Genomic DNA, 15,727 nt, shown 5'->3' with positions numbered 1-15,727 from the left:
CCGACAGTGGAGAGGACGCAAACCCAGATGTTAGTTCAGAGTCCAACAGTGCAGAGGGCGACGGTTCAGGCGGTGACAATGGAGATGCCAGTAGTTCAGAGTCTAACAGTGTAGAGGACGGTGGTTCTGGGGATAATGAAGTAGCTGAAAGTGAAGAAGTGGGCTCAGGAGATCTTGATGTCTCAGGAGACATTGATGGCTCAGGAGACTTTGATGGCTCAGGAGACTTTGATGGCTCAGGAGATTTTGATGGATCAGGAGACTTTGATGGCTCAGGAGACGGTTCTGGTGGAAATAAGTGGGAGGCTGAAGATACACCTATTGGTAAATTAGCAGTTTTGTTGATAAAAGTTTAAGAGCCCCTTGCAGACTAACTTCCATTATTTACTAAAATTTTCTCGTAAAACGTTATAGGATCTTAAGAGTATTTAAAATGCTTATACGCCGACTAGATACACGGAAATTAAAAAAGAGTTTAGTTAACTGATCAATTAATGATTATTTAGCCACTATAAATACAGATGTATTATTAATTTAACAATATAAAAATATAATTTAACGCCATAGTTTGGTTGATGGCTATGAAGAATAGAAAAAAAACAAAAATAAAAAAGAAAAATATACAAGAATACTTTGCAGAATTTCGACAACTCGATAATTTGACCCGTAGCTCTGTTGGTAAAAGCAATACTACGACGCAGTATGGTCGTGGATTCAAGTCCCATCGGGTCGAAAACATGTGTTCCATCGTTGGACTAATAGTCATAATAAAAACTAGTGCAGTTATTTCACAAAAAATATCTTACACCATAATTTTGTGGCTTATTTGCTCTTACCAACCAATGGCGTTACGTAAAGGGTTGAGCTAGGTACAATCTCCGCTGGCAAACAAAACTATTTTGTCACCGATAAAGCTTCAACAAATATTAATGTAGGATTCCATTAGTCGGTAACACATTTGAGAACATTTAGCAAGAGCTAGAATTTTGATTCGACGTACTTTTTATACGAAGTAAGAATTTGATTTTCCAGATAACGGTGATGATGGTTCAGATGAGACCGATTCGAGCTTTGAGAGCTTCTTGGATTGCAGTAAACTTGAAACCGCTCCCATGCAGATAGCTTATAGGTGAGTAATAAAATCGGTTTATAAAGCATATAATATAGAGAATATTCACAAATCATGCCTTATTTGTGGATCGAAACATAGAGACGAAATGTCATTTAATTTGTTTGAAAACTATTCTGCCACATCATTACTGTGACAACTGCGCTCCGATTGGCCAGCCCGAGTTCGAAACAATTGACGGGTGTCGTCAACTGTTTCACTTCAAATAGACCAGTTAACTTGAGATTTGCTATAATGGACGAAAATTGCAAAATTACATATTCAATATTTAATTACCGATGAAATGTGATTTCGTTTGTTTTGTAATTAGTTGTTTTGCTGTTTTTCCCACACCACCGAATAGAACAGCACGGCATTGTTAGAGATATTGTCTTTATTACAATAAATACAGAATATTTTGTGGAATATACGGAGACGTGCACACAGGTCAGTAGTTGGCCTGTCTATATTTCAGTGCAAACGGGAGTTGATATTTATAAGAGCTGTATCGCTAATGTGTTACCAGGAATATATGGTCCTTATTTCGTTTCTATTTCTGGTTATATACTCGATGATCGAAGTACATGCATGCTGTATTTAAAGATTTTTAAAACGTGCTTGCCAGCAACATTTTCAAAATCCGTGCATTATTACATACAGTCTGTCTTTTTGAAAGCGGAGAAAAACATCAAGTATATAACCAGAAATAGAGACCAAAAGGCCTTTAATTTGTTTGAAAACGATTCTGCCAAATCATTACTATGACAACTGCGCTCCGATTGACCAGCCCTAATTCGAAACGATTGACGGGTGTCGTCCATTGTTTCACTTCAAATCGACCAGTTTAACAGCTTGTCTATAATGGACGAAAATCGAAAAATTACGTATTTAATATTTCATTTTTGTAATTAGATGTTTGCTGTTTGTCCCACACCACCGAATGGAACAGCCCCTCATAGTTAGAGATATTATATTTATTACAATAAATGCAGAATACTTTTGGAATATACGGAGACGTACACATAGGTCAATTGTTAGCGCTGTACTATTTCAGATTTCTACTTTGTGATATTTAAAAATGACATAAGGCCAATTTGCCTAATGAGTGGCCAGGGATGGATGGCCCTTATTTCGTCTCTATTTCTGGTTATATACTCGATGGAGTAAAATTACATACGTAGGGTTGTCAGTTTTCATAATATTTAAAAAAATTTTGTAATTGTTGTCGATAGTTTTATCGGTAGATTGTGTAAGAAGATTGTGTAATATTTTGACAAAAATGACTGAATTGTTAATGTTACAACGTTCTAATTGCGTTATTGCTTTTTTAATTCTTATTTTGACAGTTGGCCTACCATTTACTTTAGTTACTCATAGTATAATGTCCTACGGGATTCTTATGTGGGGTAAAGCGGCAGATATTCAAACCGTATTTGTATTGCAAAAACGAGCGATTCGTTCTGTATACCGTCTAGGCTCTCGGGTTTCTCTCAGAGGAAAGTTTAAGGAGACTGGTATCATGACTGTGGCATCACAGTACATTTACTCAAATATTTTATATGCCCGTAAAAATATACATAATTTCAATAAGAAAGAAGATATCCATAATATTAACCTTAGAGCTAAGTCCAAACTCATGGTACCACGATTTCGTTTAACCAAGGTAAACAACTCTTTTATGGGGAACTGTATACGTTTTTACAATAAGATTCCGGAGCATACATTAAGTTTATCATTTCCTAAGTTTAAAAACTACATTAAAAATATTTTGATCGAAAACCATATTACAAAATTGAAGACTACGTGTTAGATAAAGATGTATGGAAAGACGACACGGCTCCAGAATCCACACAAATTTGATTCAAAGTGTATTCCATTGCATTTAAGTTTCTTTGAAAAGAGCAATCCCTAGAGTTTCTTGCTCGTTCTTCTCAGGGAGGTTAGCGTAGTGAACGAGCAGTAGCTTAAATGTGACGTTTTCAAGTGTAAATTTATTTTACCTATGGAATAAATAATCTTTGACTTTGACTTTGACTTGACCAGTATCGAGATCAATTTTTATTAGTTAATAGTTCCAATATAGTAACTATTCGTCTCGTGCACCCGACCGAATGGCATTTGGTATCGGTAATCATCCGTTTTTATTCTACTTAGGCGAATGGTTTGCCCATTCGAATGATTAGTATTATTAACACTCAAAGTCGCGCGATACCAGTTTTCTTTTTTTTTATAATACCAAATGACGAGCGAGTCGTGCACCTGGTGGTAAATGAAACGCGTATCCACAGTACACGTACGCCTATCAACAGTTGCAGTGCCACTCGGAGCTTTAAATCGGATCTTAGGTGCACTGCCACTGCGCCCGTCACCCTGAGACATAAGTTGACACGTCCCTTGTGCCTGTAATTTCACCATCTACCTTTCAATGCTCACATTATTGCTTGGAGGCAGCAATTGGTAAAATGGCAGTATTTCCTTAGATGAACGTTTTCACACGAAGCTCTACTGCTGCTAGTTGTCCACGAACGTTTATTTAGACTGACCAAGTGGCCTTCCGCTATCCGTAGCACTCTTTCAGCGAATGTATCGTATTATATCTGATTTTAATTTAATTATTTATCGTTAGGGGCGACTGCCAACGCTACTGGCGCTGCGCAAACGGCGTGATGCAAGCGGTTTACTGCTCGGACGGCCTCTTCTTCAACCAGCAAACCATGCAGTGCGACTACGAAGCCAACGTACCCTGTGACGTCAATAACGAGTATGAGCTCGCAGGAGAGTTTATATTATACAAGTAAAGAGAAAGAGAATAAAGTAGTTTTATTGGCTGGCTTCAATTTTTAGTTTTCTTTTAATTCATTATCATAATGGCAGCAATACAATGTCAAGGCATAATATGATTGTCAATAATATAAACTATTCTAGTTAATATAAAACATATAAAACGAACTTATGAAACATTGTAAAAATTTAACTATGATTATATAGAAAATAATTATTCAAAACAGTTGGGTATGCAACAAATTGTTTATGGTAACACTTTTTATATTTTTGGAAAATGTTCATAGAGAACAATAATTTTAAAAGATTGGATGTAACAAACTGACAATACACAATAACTATGTCTATTTCGTATGTACGTATAAAAGAAAAACTAACTCATAGTTTGCTGATCTACTTTCTATTTGCCAAGTTTTTGGATTATAATTAAAATTTCTTTAATATGTAGGCGCAGTTTTGTTGTAATAAAAAACTATACGAGATAAAAAAATGTAGATAATAATTAAAAAGAATACAGACGTTGTTGAAGTTAGCCATTAAAGCTACCCATCTAGACAATATAGGAGCAATCTCTAACTAGATACTTTGGAAATTTGTTAGATTTTTCTGTGTATTAAAAAATCGCACAAATTTTTTTTAAGGAGCTGTATTATACCAAAGAAGTATATAGTTAGGTTAAAAATAAGTATTAATAAAACCGTTTCTTAGTGTTACTACTGGTAGTACCGTGGGACATTTATATATATTGGTGGTACTGTTAGAGAATAGCAACGGTTGTGGCTATAATTGTCTCTACCATACATTATATCCTGCCACGCTTGTCTCACACTATGGTATATCAAACTCCGCATTCATTGACTTACAATTATATGGACGTCCGGTCCGCGCTAAAAAGTGTCGGAACTTATAGGGCGTTAAAATCGTATACAGAGCGTCATTCACGCTTTAGTCTTCGTTTGTTCGACTGACAGCGAAGCAAGCAAAATTAGGCAGTACTGCGAGGACATTACAATTTAAATTCAACGTTTTAGCTTTTTCATATTCCTTTACATGTCACTACGTTTAAATAGGTTGACTTGGGACATTTTTTTCGTGGTTTTTGTATTAGACCCGTCGTCCATTTATTTGTAAGTCAATGTATACATTGATGGATTTTGTGGCGTTGCACTGAAGGCGATATTCGAACAAAAGAACTTCTTCCTGCTACGCTCCAGGCATACTTTATTCACTTCATTTACTTACATAATTCTTTTTAGACACGCCTAATGGATACAAAACTTGTGGACTGTAAGATTGTGAAAAAATTCGTGTTTTCAACGCTTTTTTTAAATAATAAATTCACAAATTCAGCTGTGAAAAAAAAAAACAGAAGCAAGCAAGCAAGCAACGCCCCTTTGTTACTGATAATTTTGACATGACCTTTCTAAGAACATCTGAATAATTTTTACTGATCGATTGCATAAACCAAGTTTCCCTTCATGTCCGTTTTATAAATTTGTGTCGTTATTCTACTAACATCTCGAGAATCACTAACTTTAACTCGTTAGTGTACTTTTCATTGTTATGGTGGGGTCCAATAAGTAGATTTATGGGTGTTAACAAGCAAACCATTTGGTTACAAATCCCATAATGAGTTAGATACAACAAAACTTAGACACTTATTGTGTTTTTTCTGGAACCTCTCGATCTATTCTTACCGTTTTCTGTTTTAAATTGGTATTCGTCTGGGAGTCTGGTAGTGTGCAGGAGTGAATTCCGTTGTTCTGATACAGTACAATGAATTTGAAGGTTTAAGATTAGGTAATTGGTGTGATTATCTGGCACATTATAATTTGTCCATACCATTCGAATCATTTTTTCTTCATTAACAGTAGTAACGTGAGAGGTAAAATAATGAAAAATTGCGTACAAATTATTCTTAAAAAATATATTTTTATATTCAGTTTTGCTGATAAAATTTGTATTTTTGTTGAATATTACATTACGGCAAATTTATTCATGTTCTGTGTTTTTTATACTTAATAATAAACTTAATAAAAAAAGTGTATTAGTTGTTTCTGCCCCTATATTGTCGATAATAAATTGCATTATTAATGTTCGCTCTTTAATTTAAAATTTTAATGACATTTTTATTTAATCAATTGTAAATTACAACGTCATTAGTAACTATAATAATAATCCTTTATTTCGGACAGTACAAACACAGTTTTAACCGATTTATATTACAAATTAGGCTACGCCCTTACTTATTTATATCATAAAAATACAATGTAAATACAAAAAATAATTGAATATCAATTCAATAAAAATTTAATTAATGCAGTGAATAGCGACATCTCTCGCCAGGACTGGTAGCTGTAAAGGTACTAACTGGGTGATAAATCTGTCATAGATTTCTCATAGATGGCGCTACGACTAAAAAGTCGTTGAAAGAAGTACAAAGTACAAAGACACGACGCAAGCACATAGAAAAATTAGTGAGGTCCGTTGGTTCGTTCCGTGGCTTAGTTGGTATAGCGTCTGGCACGGTATGCAAGAAGACGTCGGTTCGAATCCGACCGGATCGAAGGAATTTTTTCTGAGTGTTTTTTCTGAGTGCTCGATCTTTGTATTAATAATTATAACAAACGAGTGGAGTAATTTCACAAAAAATAATTGAATATCAATTCAATAAAAATTTAATTAATACAATGTAAACTTACCAACCAAAATGTTTACATGCTAATTATTCACCTATACTACATACATATTTGATACGCTAGAAGAAGAAGCTTTTTAGTAGCAGTAGAGCTCCTTGTGAAAGAGTTCGTCCAGGGAAGTACTGCCACCTTACCTATTTCTACCGCCAAGCAGTAAAGCGAGCATTACTGCGTTCCGGTTTTGAAGGGTAAGGGTGCTGGTGAAATTACAGGCACATGGGACTTGTCAACTTGTGCCTCAGGGTGACGGGCACAGTGGCAGATCCCCTCAGATCGCTGTGATTAAAAGCTCTGAGTGGTACTGCAACTGCTATGGACCCGCGTGTCGCTTACCACCATGCTGCCGCTAAGAGCCCGTGTTCACACCGCACTGTTACCCCAGTGTAACAAACAGGAATTTGATTGATTACCTATCATCGTACTTGGGACTGTTGGGACTGCTAAGCTGATGTAGTGCATCGGTTATGTTTGAGGAAGATTGCACGGGCTGCTTCCAGGCAATTATGAGAAAAAAGATTGTCCCGCTGTTGAGTCGTATCAGGCAAAGCCATAACTGCATTCTAAGTACTATCACGGGAAAATTATGGTTGTCCCATTAAGTATAAATTATTGGATTAAGCAAGTCAACGAGACGCGGTCTCATGTAGCTACACTGTCTGGTCTCCGAGGTCCAGGACGGGACGAACAAGTCGTGCGCCTGGTGGTAAGCGACACGCGTATCCATACCAGTTGCAGTGCCACTCAGAGCTTTAAATTGCTAAGATCTGAGGGGCATTGCCACTGTAACCGTCACCTTGACACATAAGTTGACAAGCCCCTTACCTTTTCAAACAGGAACGCAGTAACGCTTACATTACTGCTTGGCTGCAGAAGTAGGTAAGGCTCTACTAAAAATATATATAGTCGGGTATAGACTGTAGAGCAATTACGCGTAACTAGCATACGTTATGAAGTTGCTATTGCGGTAAAGTTAGTGGACAAACCAAATCCGAGTAAACGTCGTGTCAATAAAATTAGCGTGATTTACGGGAATCTATTGTTAACAGTCCGTAGACAATATAAATTGATGCTTACTGCGCAAATATGAAAGTCGTAGCCATTGAAATAACAACTCACGAAGCGCACACAATTCCTGTGGATAAAAAAAAACAAAAACAGACTGAGTGAAATTTGAATTATAGTAGTATATGTGACTGTTACACTTAGACTGTGGAAACTAAAGGACATGTTACGTTGACATATATAAATCAGACGTTATATGTATATGATGCATTTCGTCGTCGAAAACATAAACATATTATTGTCTTTGTTTAAGTATTACGTGCCGTCTTAAGCCAAAAGAGATAGCATTACATTGGTCTGTGTCAAACACGGGAATCGAAAATTCGTAACGTCATTTTAAATGCCAACCGTGGCCATATCAAGTACATGAGGTACATGATACCGTTGTCAAAGGGAAGTACATCAAATGTCAAAACAAATGTTTTTCCAAATGTATTATTGAATTATTCACATGTATTATAATTAAATTGGACAAAAATATTGACAGTGAGAATAATTAGGTATTAATAAAAATGCGACGCTGCAGCATTAAAGGCTTTAGAAAAACTGCAAATCAATCGAATGTTACATTGCACAGGCATGTGTTATTTTTTTGTCTATAAATCACACAATAGCCTGAATGTTTTATGTAATTAGACTTATTTAAGTAGTTTATTTATAAATCTTGCCAAATTTTGCTTTTGTTACTTTAGATTGCCTGTTTGTTTGTATATTTTGATGATTGTTGTTAACGATTATTTTGAGATAGTGTTGATCTTGTAAGCATACATATTATCGATATTCTGTTATTAAAACAATTCACTATGAGGTTTTTATTGTTTTATTATTATTATTTCAAGTTTTCCTACAAATGAAAAAATGAAGAAAGAATGGTTGGAAATCATAGGACTGCCGAATATAAACGTTGGATCAAAGACCATCTTCATTTGTTCGCTTCATTTTGAAGAGTCAAATTTTAACAGAACAATGCTATTCCATCATTAGGTTTATTGGTATTAGGTTTATTTATTTAGGTTTATTGGTTTACGTTATGTAAATATGTACTAAAATGTAGGTTAAAGGCGTACCTCTTAAAGTAATTTTTATATTTTATTTAGTAAGTACAATTAATACTACGTAATGTTAAATACAAGTAAAGTAGGTATAATTAAGCAAGAATGCGCATGTCGCCAACAAACTGCACAGCAGTTTGGTGACTTTTACTAAATAAGTTATCAGTTGTAATGTTGAAAATAAATTTTTTTTGAAGTTTAAAAATGTGTGTTGACATTTATAATAATATACCACTCGAGATTAAATTATCAGACTTGTGTTTGTTTAGGCATACTTTGGTTACAGTAAACTAAAGAAACAAAAATTCAAGCCATACATTTGCATGTCGATAATGACTTATCGATAGATTATGGTACAACACTAAAGAAATCCGCCATTTGTAAGTTTCAAATTTTGGTAATATGCACGTTGATTCTGTACTTAGGGCAGCTCCTTTCTTTTATTTTTTTCCATCCTCTAAGCTGTTACATAATGGAAGGCGTCAAAATACGAGTGAAGGTGAAACGAGCCGACAGGCGTGTTCCATAAAAACATCACACGAGTGTTTCAACGCCTAATTGTGTACAGTTACATACACCGTTTTATCTACATACATTAAATAAAAACTTTTCTCACGCATGTCACACAACCGTAGTTTTTAGTTTATAGACAAACTAGAGTCGGCCCCAACTATCATATCGTTCGATATCAAGTAACGTGTTTTGCTATTGACATTTCAATTCAAATAAAACTTCATCTCGATTGATATTAGAATTGAGGTCCAATCAAATTGTTTTGTTTTTCAGAGATGTTCGAAATTTTAATGTAATAATTAAAATCGAATTTGATGCTATTAAGAAGCAATAATAACATTTTCACAGATAAGAAATTTGTTTCAACAAAACAGTATATCTTCATGCTGGTCGTAATTTGCGATTTTTTTAATTCATCATAGAGGGTTTATGATATGTGTGTAGATAAAATTCTTATCCATAATATAAAGCGCATCAAATTCATTATTTAGAATTGCAGTTTACGCAGTACTCGAAGTTAGGCCGAGAAAGTAATATTTCTCATAAAAATATCAGGATCAGGGACGTCTTTCTTCTCAAAAGGGTAGTAAGGGTGATCTTGCCAGAAGCTTGGATACACTACGCGGTAATCTTTGTTGAATTTACCTGAAGAAAAAGAATGATTCGTCAATAATGGTATCACCACACTAACACACTGGAGTCGATCGAAAGAGGTTTGCGTCAACGGAATAAGAGCGAAAAGGATGTTGCGAAAAGACAGAGTATAGGCATTTTACTGTTGTATACTGCCTCGGTGGCCGAACGGTTACCATGCCGGATTGCCACGCAGAGGTCCCAGGTTCGATTCTCGGGCCGGGAGAAATGTTTGTATGGCTTACATTTATTTCTCTCGTGAGTTTGGGTGTAATTTGTGGTTGTCTATGTGTATGTCCATGGCACCCGCGACACAGGGTTTCCCTAGTGCGGGGCTATGTTGAGTGTGTGCGTTATTTATTTATTAAATACTAACAACCTTACAGGTCCATATTAAGTACTAATATTATAAACAACATGTCGATTCATGGTTTGACCGTTTTTAACTACTCGTATGGATATCGTGTCCATACTGAACGTGTGTTTTATATGGGATAGATGTCAGCGTGCTGGATGCCATCTGTGCAGAGATGGCCAACCCCATATCTTTCTACATTAGTTTCGATTATAGTGACCCTCTCTACCGACCCTTAGGGTATACGAGAAGGTCACTAGGACCTGTGCGAGCGAAACCGCACAGGGACCATCTAAATCAGGTCCTAACCAAAAATCAGCACGTTTGCACGGACTTCACCCGGTTCACTGTAAGGCCGCTTAGGTGAGCCGCGTCAGATAGGTACCGGAGCTGTAGGCACGCTCACTTCACGTCGCGTTCCGCACGACTAACGGTTGCCACCGCTGAGCCGCCCCGACTCTAAGTCGACTACCAAATCTCCTCATTGGTGACGGAGCTGTAAGGCACGCTCACCTCCCGACGCCGAATGAACGGCGTCTCTCCAGTTCCCAAATTCCTACGCGGCCGGAAGGACCAGAAGACGTCTAGCTCATTCTCTACTAGCTCTCCGGGTTAGTGCCGGAGATGCCAAGTAATAGTGTCCTGCGACAATATCTGGACATAGCTACCGACTTAAACGGCAACTCACGTGCCCCGCGCGTCTCTCCTCGCTTCAGGCCTAGACCTATACTAGACCGCTACTAAGACGCTCTAACTGCGCGCGGGACGAACGCCCCAGCCACACACCATACCAGGGCAGACGAACGTGTCCGTCCCTAAAGCTAACCACAAACCCCGGCGAGTCAAAAAGTTTGTTGTTTATGATAATAGTAGGTACACAATAGTCGTGCGATGTTGTTAGAATTTTACACATAAGCCCGTGTAAGGCTACAATGTAATTAATTGTAAGGTTTTGTTTATAACCAATAAAAAATATGAGATGGAGAAATCTAATATTAATTCGTTGGACGAAAAGGGATTTTTAAATTGAAAATAGTGTCCTAAGAACTTACTCAAAGTGTCCATTTCTTCAGGCGTCAATTCAAAATCAAAAATGTTGATGTTTTCTTCAATTCTGGCTTTGTTAAACGACTTTGGTATCGGTACTAAACCTCGTTGCACCTGAAAATAGCGCAATAAACGTTCTTTATAAAGTAAGGAATATATTTTTTTTAGTAAAGAAGGAGGCAAACGAGCAGACGAGCCACTTGATGGGAGGTGGTCATCGTCGCCCATGGACACTTGCAACATCAAATGAGCTGCCTATGCGTTGTCAGCCTTTGAGAGCCTGTAAACATGCTTTTTGAAGAACTCCATGTCATAACGCAAAGGAAATACTTAAGGAGGAAGATCATTCCACATCTTTCAGGTTTGAGGAAGAAACGAAAGAGATGCCCGCGTGGTCTTACAATGCCAGGTATCTAAGATGTGGAGATGGACTCTACTCCTTTGGCGGGAGTTGCGATGGTAGAAACGAGACGGTGGCACCAGTTCGAAAAGTTCTTCAGAGCACTCCCCATTGTAAAGACGGTAGAACACACACAGAGAGCCAACGTCTATCCGTAAGTTAAGGGGCTCTATTCCCGTCTGTGAGTTTGCGATCATGGGATAGTGTTGAAAAAACCTCGAGTCCGGAAGTCTACATTTTATAAACTCGATTCAAGTTAGCATGCCTCGGTGGCTAAAATACAAGTCCGAGTCAAGTCGAGCGCGAGTCTTCGAAGCACGCACTCGAGTCTAAAAAGAACTCAAATCGTAAACTCGAGTTCCAAAACTCGACTCAAAGAGACTTCTATTCTACGAAGTCCGATTATATAAATTTTAATGAACAACAACTATTACCTGCCAATAAAATAAAAAATAAACCCCAATATGGTGATTTAAAAAAAAAGATGTTACTTACTTATATCACAGTTTAACACACCAGATAGAAGTGGTTTATTAGCGTCAGACGCGTGCCAACTTATAGGTTTCTAAAGACCTATGTGAGCTCAGGCAGCCATTTTCGCTTTGTATGGTATGGTTGGGTCATTCTTTCGTTCAAATTCTCTAAAATCCTAAAAGAATGCCTTATTGTGTTGTTTTGGAGTGAAAAAACGATAGCCACACTAAAAACATTACCCGTGGCCGCCTTATTTTAATAAATTTTAAATTTACTGTTTATCGAAATAATTTTTTTGTTACAAGAAACGAAAGTAAAGCGTATACCTCTGCAATATGGTCGCTTCTTTTTTGAAGAACTAAATTAATAACTCATATTCGTCGTCGTTTAGCAAAAAACCGCTAGATGGCAGCACATTTATTGAGTTTTTAATATAATACCAAAACGAAAAACTTGCAGTAATAGTTATTGATGGTATGGAACTTACAACGATATGCCAACTAGCCAAAGTTTAGATTATATTAACAATACAGAATTTGTCATTTCTTTTTCAAATTTGAAACTACGACCAATCAATATCCAGATCTTAGAATAATAACGCATAGAAACCTAGCCCGCACACGCTAAGTGAGGCAAATTGAAGCGCGCTAAAAGGGCCTACACGAGCGGGCGGGCCTTCAGTGCTCAAGGTCAACTTGCACCGCGAACAGCTCCAGAATTTTAGCTAAAAATGACGAAATGTGCGGTAAATGAGTGTAAAAATACGCCAGACAAACATAAAATAGATACTAACATCACATTCCACAAGGAAGTAACGCGTTTCAACTTGTATTTTTATATAAATATTCACTAAAACCGAAATTTAACCTACTACTAAAACTAGCCTACATGAATTGGATTTTTGCCTCACTTGTGACAGTTCGTTTGATATGAAACTATCATTCTATGCGCTATTATTCTAAGATCAAGATTTTGTAGTGTTTCAAATATGTTTCAAATTAAGACTGTGTGAGTTTTCGCGACATGGGTTCTAATAGTAAACGAGGCTTAAGGCACATCCATTGGTTTTTTCTTCCGTGTTAACACACATATCACAACACCACTCAGCAAGCACTCGCCAGACTCGAGCTCGCCTCTACATAAAAATAGACTCGAGCACTAATGTCACACTCGAGTCTATTTGGAAACTCGATAGGCTCGTAATACATCAAGCAGTGGAGTCTCTGTTTTTATGAGTCGAGTCTTGTGAATTGGAGTCGAGTCCTAAAATGTAGACTCTCAGACTCGAGTTTTTTACAACACCGTCCATTTATTTACGTTAAAGAGAATAGTATTATTTTGTAATTAAAAATAGTGACAGACAACAGTAATATGAGGAATAAAAATAAACTGGCTATTTTTGACAGTCGTCTTCACAGGGGCAAAGCTCCTGTAATAAGATTCCGGCTGATATTGAAATTTTGCCTTTTACGAGGTTTAAAACTATAGTGAAACAAAAACTTTACCAAATATCGAAGTACAATCTGATGAGGGGTCTTCTTGTACTTCTGAGCGATACCCAGTAACACAGGGTCATCAGCTTTCGGTGGAGGACCTTCCGAAGATGTCAATGAACCAAAGGGCGAGTAGGCCATGACTACGATGTTTTGCTCTTTGCAGAAGTCCACTAGTCTCTTTTGGGCTAGGTTTAGGTTTACCTGGTAAGAAAAACTACATCTATAATTAAGATTTCATGTAGTTTTTAAATAGAAAACTACCGTCAGATTAAACTAAAGTAACGGATAATTCACGTTGGTATATTTGAGTCATTTTTTTTCAATTTTTGCTCATAATGTTTCGAACCAATTCGTGGTCTTTAATCGAGCTTCCGCAAGCGGTGGCTCGACGAAAAGTTTGCTTTGAAATTAATTGTCTATTTTCATCAATACAATGGTCACCCTACTTTGTTAACGGTCGAGACCATAAGTTCCCAAACTTTTGCCCGCGCATGATAATAAAAAATAACGCCGATTATTTCGATAATTAGAGAAGATAATTTCGACTAACCAAAACATCTAGCGGACTGTATCAATGGGTTTAGGTGAATGTAAGAATTGATGTCTCGGATGGCAAACATCTATATTGTCGATTGAGTTACAAGAATTGGAGAGGAAGTGGGTTATATTTTTCTGTATCCAATGGTGCAATAAACATTTTTACTTATGCCATTCTTCCATTAGGGAGATATAGAGAGATGAGAGATGTAGTCAGTGTAGTATATACATATAGATAAAACAGGATTTTTTTCAATTGCGGTAGCACCCCCTGGACAGTTGTTTCCGAGGCCCCTACTATAGGACTCTTCAGCGCCGACTAGGGGTCGGTAGGGATCACTTTGGGAAACTATGATCAAGACAAAACTTACCTCAACCTGCAAGACGGAAGGTCGAATATCGCAGTTCGCCAGCAGCCGTTCAATCATAGTGATATTGAAGTTGGATATTCCTATTGATTTTGCTAGACCCAGACGTTTTGCTTCTTCCATGCCTTTCCAAGTGTCCAAGTAGTCGATTAAGTCATAAGCGCTTTCGTCTGGCTAGGATCGAAAATAAAAATAAAGCTTAACATAAATGGTGATTCTCAGTTATGTTAGAGAGGTAACTTGTGAGAAATATAAGTATATAACTTAAATAATTATAAATAATAACTTTTTTTATTGATAACCATTACAAATACTACATAAATAATACAGTAATATATAGTAAGTCATTTGGCCACAGATTCTTCTTCTTCCTAGGTCGGTTTCTTTTTAACAAAATAAATAATGAATTAAATATTGCCGATAAAAGTAAATTTGAGGCTAAGAAATCTGTCACAAATTGGCTCAGAAGACTAAACTACTCAAAAACAGAAAGTTTTGTTACGCCCTAAGTCATTGGCACTTGTCATTACGTTACGGCTACTGTCCAGCGTATTGCCGATGCAAAGTCCAGAAGGTTTTTTCAAACCCATCAGCCCACAACCACAACGCACCCCCTCACACAAACATGCACGCACCCACTCACTCATGCACGCACACACACACACACACACACACACACACACACACACACACACACACAAATTTTTAAAATAATGATAAGGAACTCATCCATTTGAATCTCTGTCTCTTGAGATACAAGTTTTTACCTAGTTCAAGAGTCAGTGTCGTTACTTGCTACTTCCTGTTCCACTTTCATTGTAATTGTTTTTTTCTGAAACCGTTATGTGTATTATTGTATCTATTTGTAATTTGTGGAAATAAATAAATTTTATTATTATTATTAGTAATTATTAGTTATTGATTGATTGCCGACCAGTCAGGCAATATCCAGACCCTACAAAAGGATTTAACCTGTGTTAGCAGATAATACCGCCGCCACGGCACGTATATGTATTTATTGTAAATAATTTTATATTAATATTCAAGTACATACCGTAAAAGCAACAGGATTGTGGATCAAGTACAAATCGACATAAGACAAACTCATCAGCCTTAAGGACTCTTTTAAAGCTTTTATCACCTCCCTGTGGCGGTTTTGGGCCAGCTGTAAAAAAAAACTATATTAAAATTACTTTATTTAA

General features: G+C 36.8%; 1 protein-coding gene and 1 pseudogene across 1 annotated transcript; one reads left to right on the top strand and one right to left on the bottom strand.

Annotated features, from left to right (window-relative positions):
* Positions 1–4,851, top strand: part of LOC113239303 — a 6,495-nt pseudogene extending 1,644 nt beyond the window's left edge.
* A 4,712-nt stretch (positions 4,852–9,563) lies between these two features.
* LOC113239301 (aldo-keto reductase AKR2E4-like) lies at positions 9,564–15,696 on the bottom strand (the record flags this gene model as incomplete). Its single annotated transcript, XM_026476221.1, has 5 exons — positions 9,564–9,860; positions 11,256–11,364; positions 13,630–13,821; positions 14,529–14,699; positions 15,580–15,696. Coding segments are annotated over 5 exons (717 nt in total), but the record flags the coding sequence as incomplete, so codon positions are not given.
* Between the last annotated feature and the right edge of the window lie 31 nt (positions 15,697–15,727).

The sequence above is a fragment of the Hyposmocoma kahamanoa genome, unplaced genomic scaffold (assembly GCF_003589595.1).
Source record: "Hyposmocoma kahamanoa isolate Upper Pololo Valley unplaced genomic scaffold, ASM358959v1 99848, whole genome shotgun sequence".
NCBI lineage: Eukaryota > Metazoa > Arthropoda > Insecta > Lepidoptera > Cosmopterigidae > Hyposmocoma > Hyposmocoma kahamanoa.
Note: the sequence above shows the minus strand (reverse complement) of the source record. Positions and strands in the feature narration are given on the sequence as shown.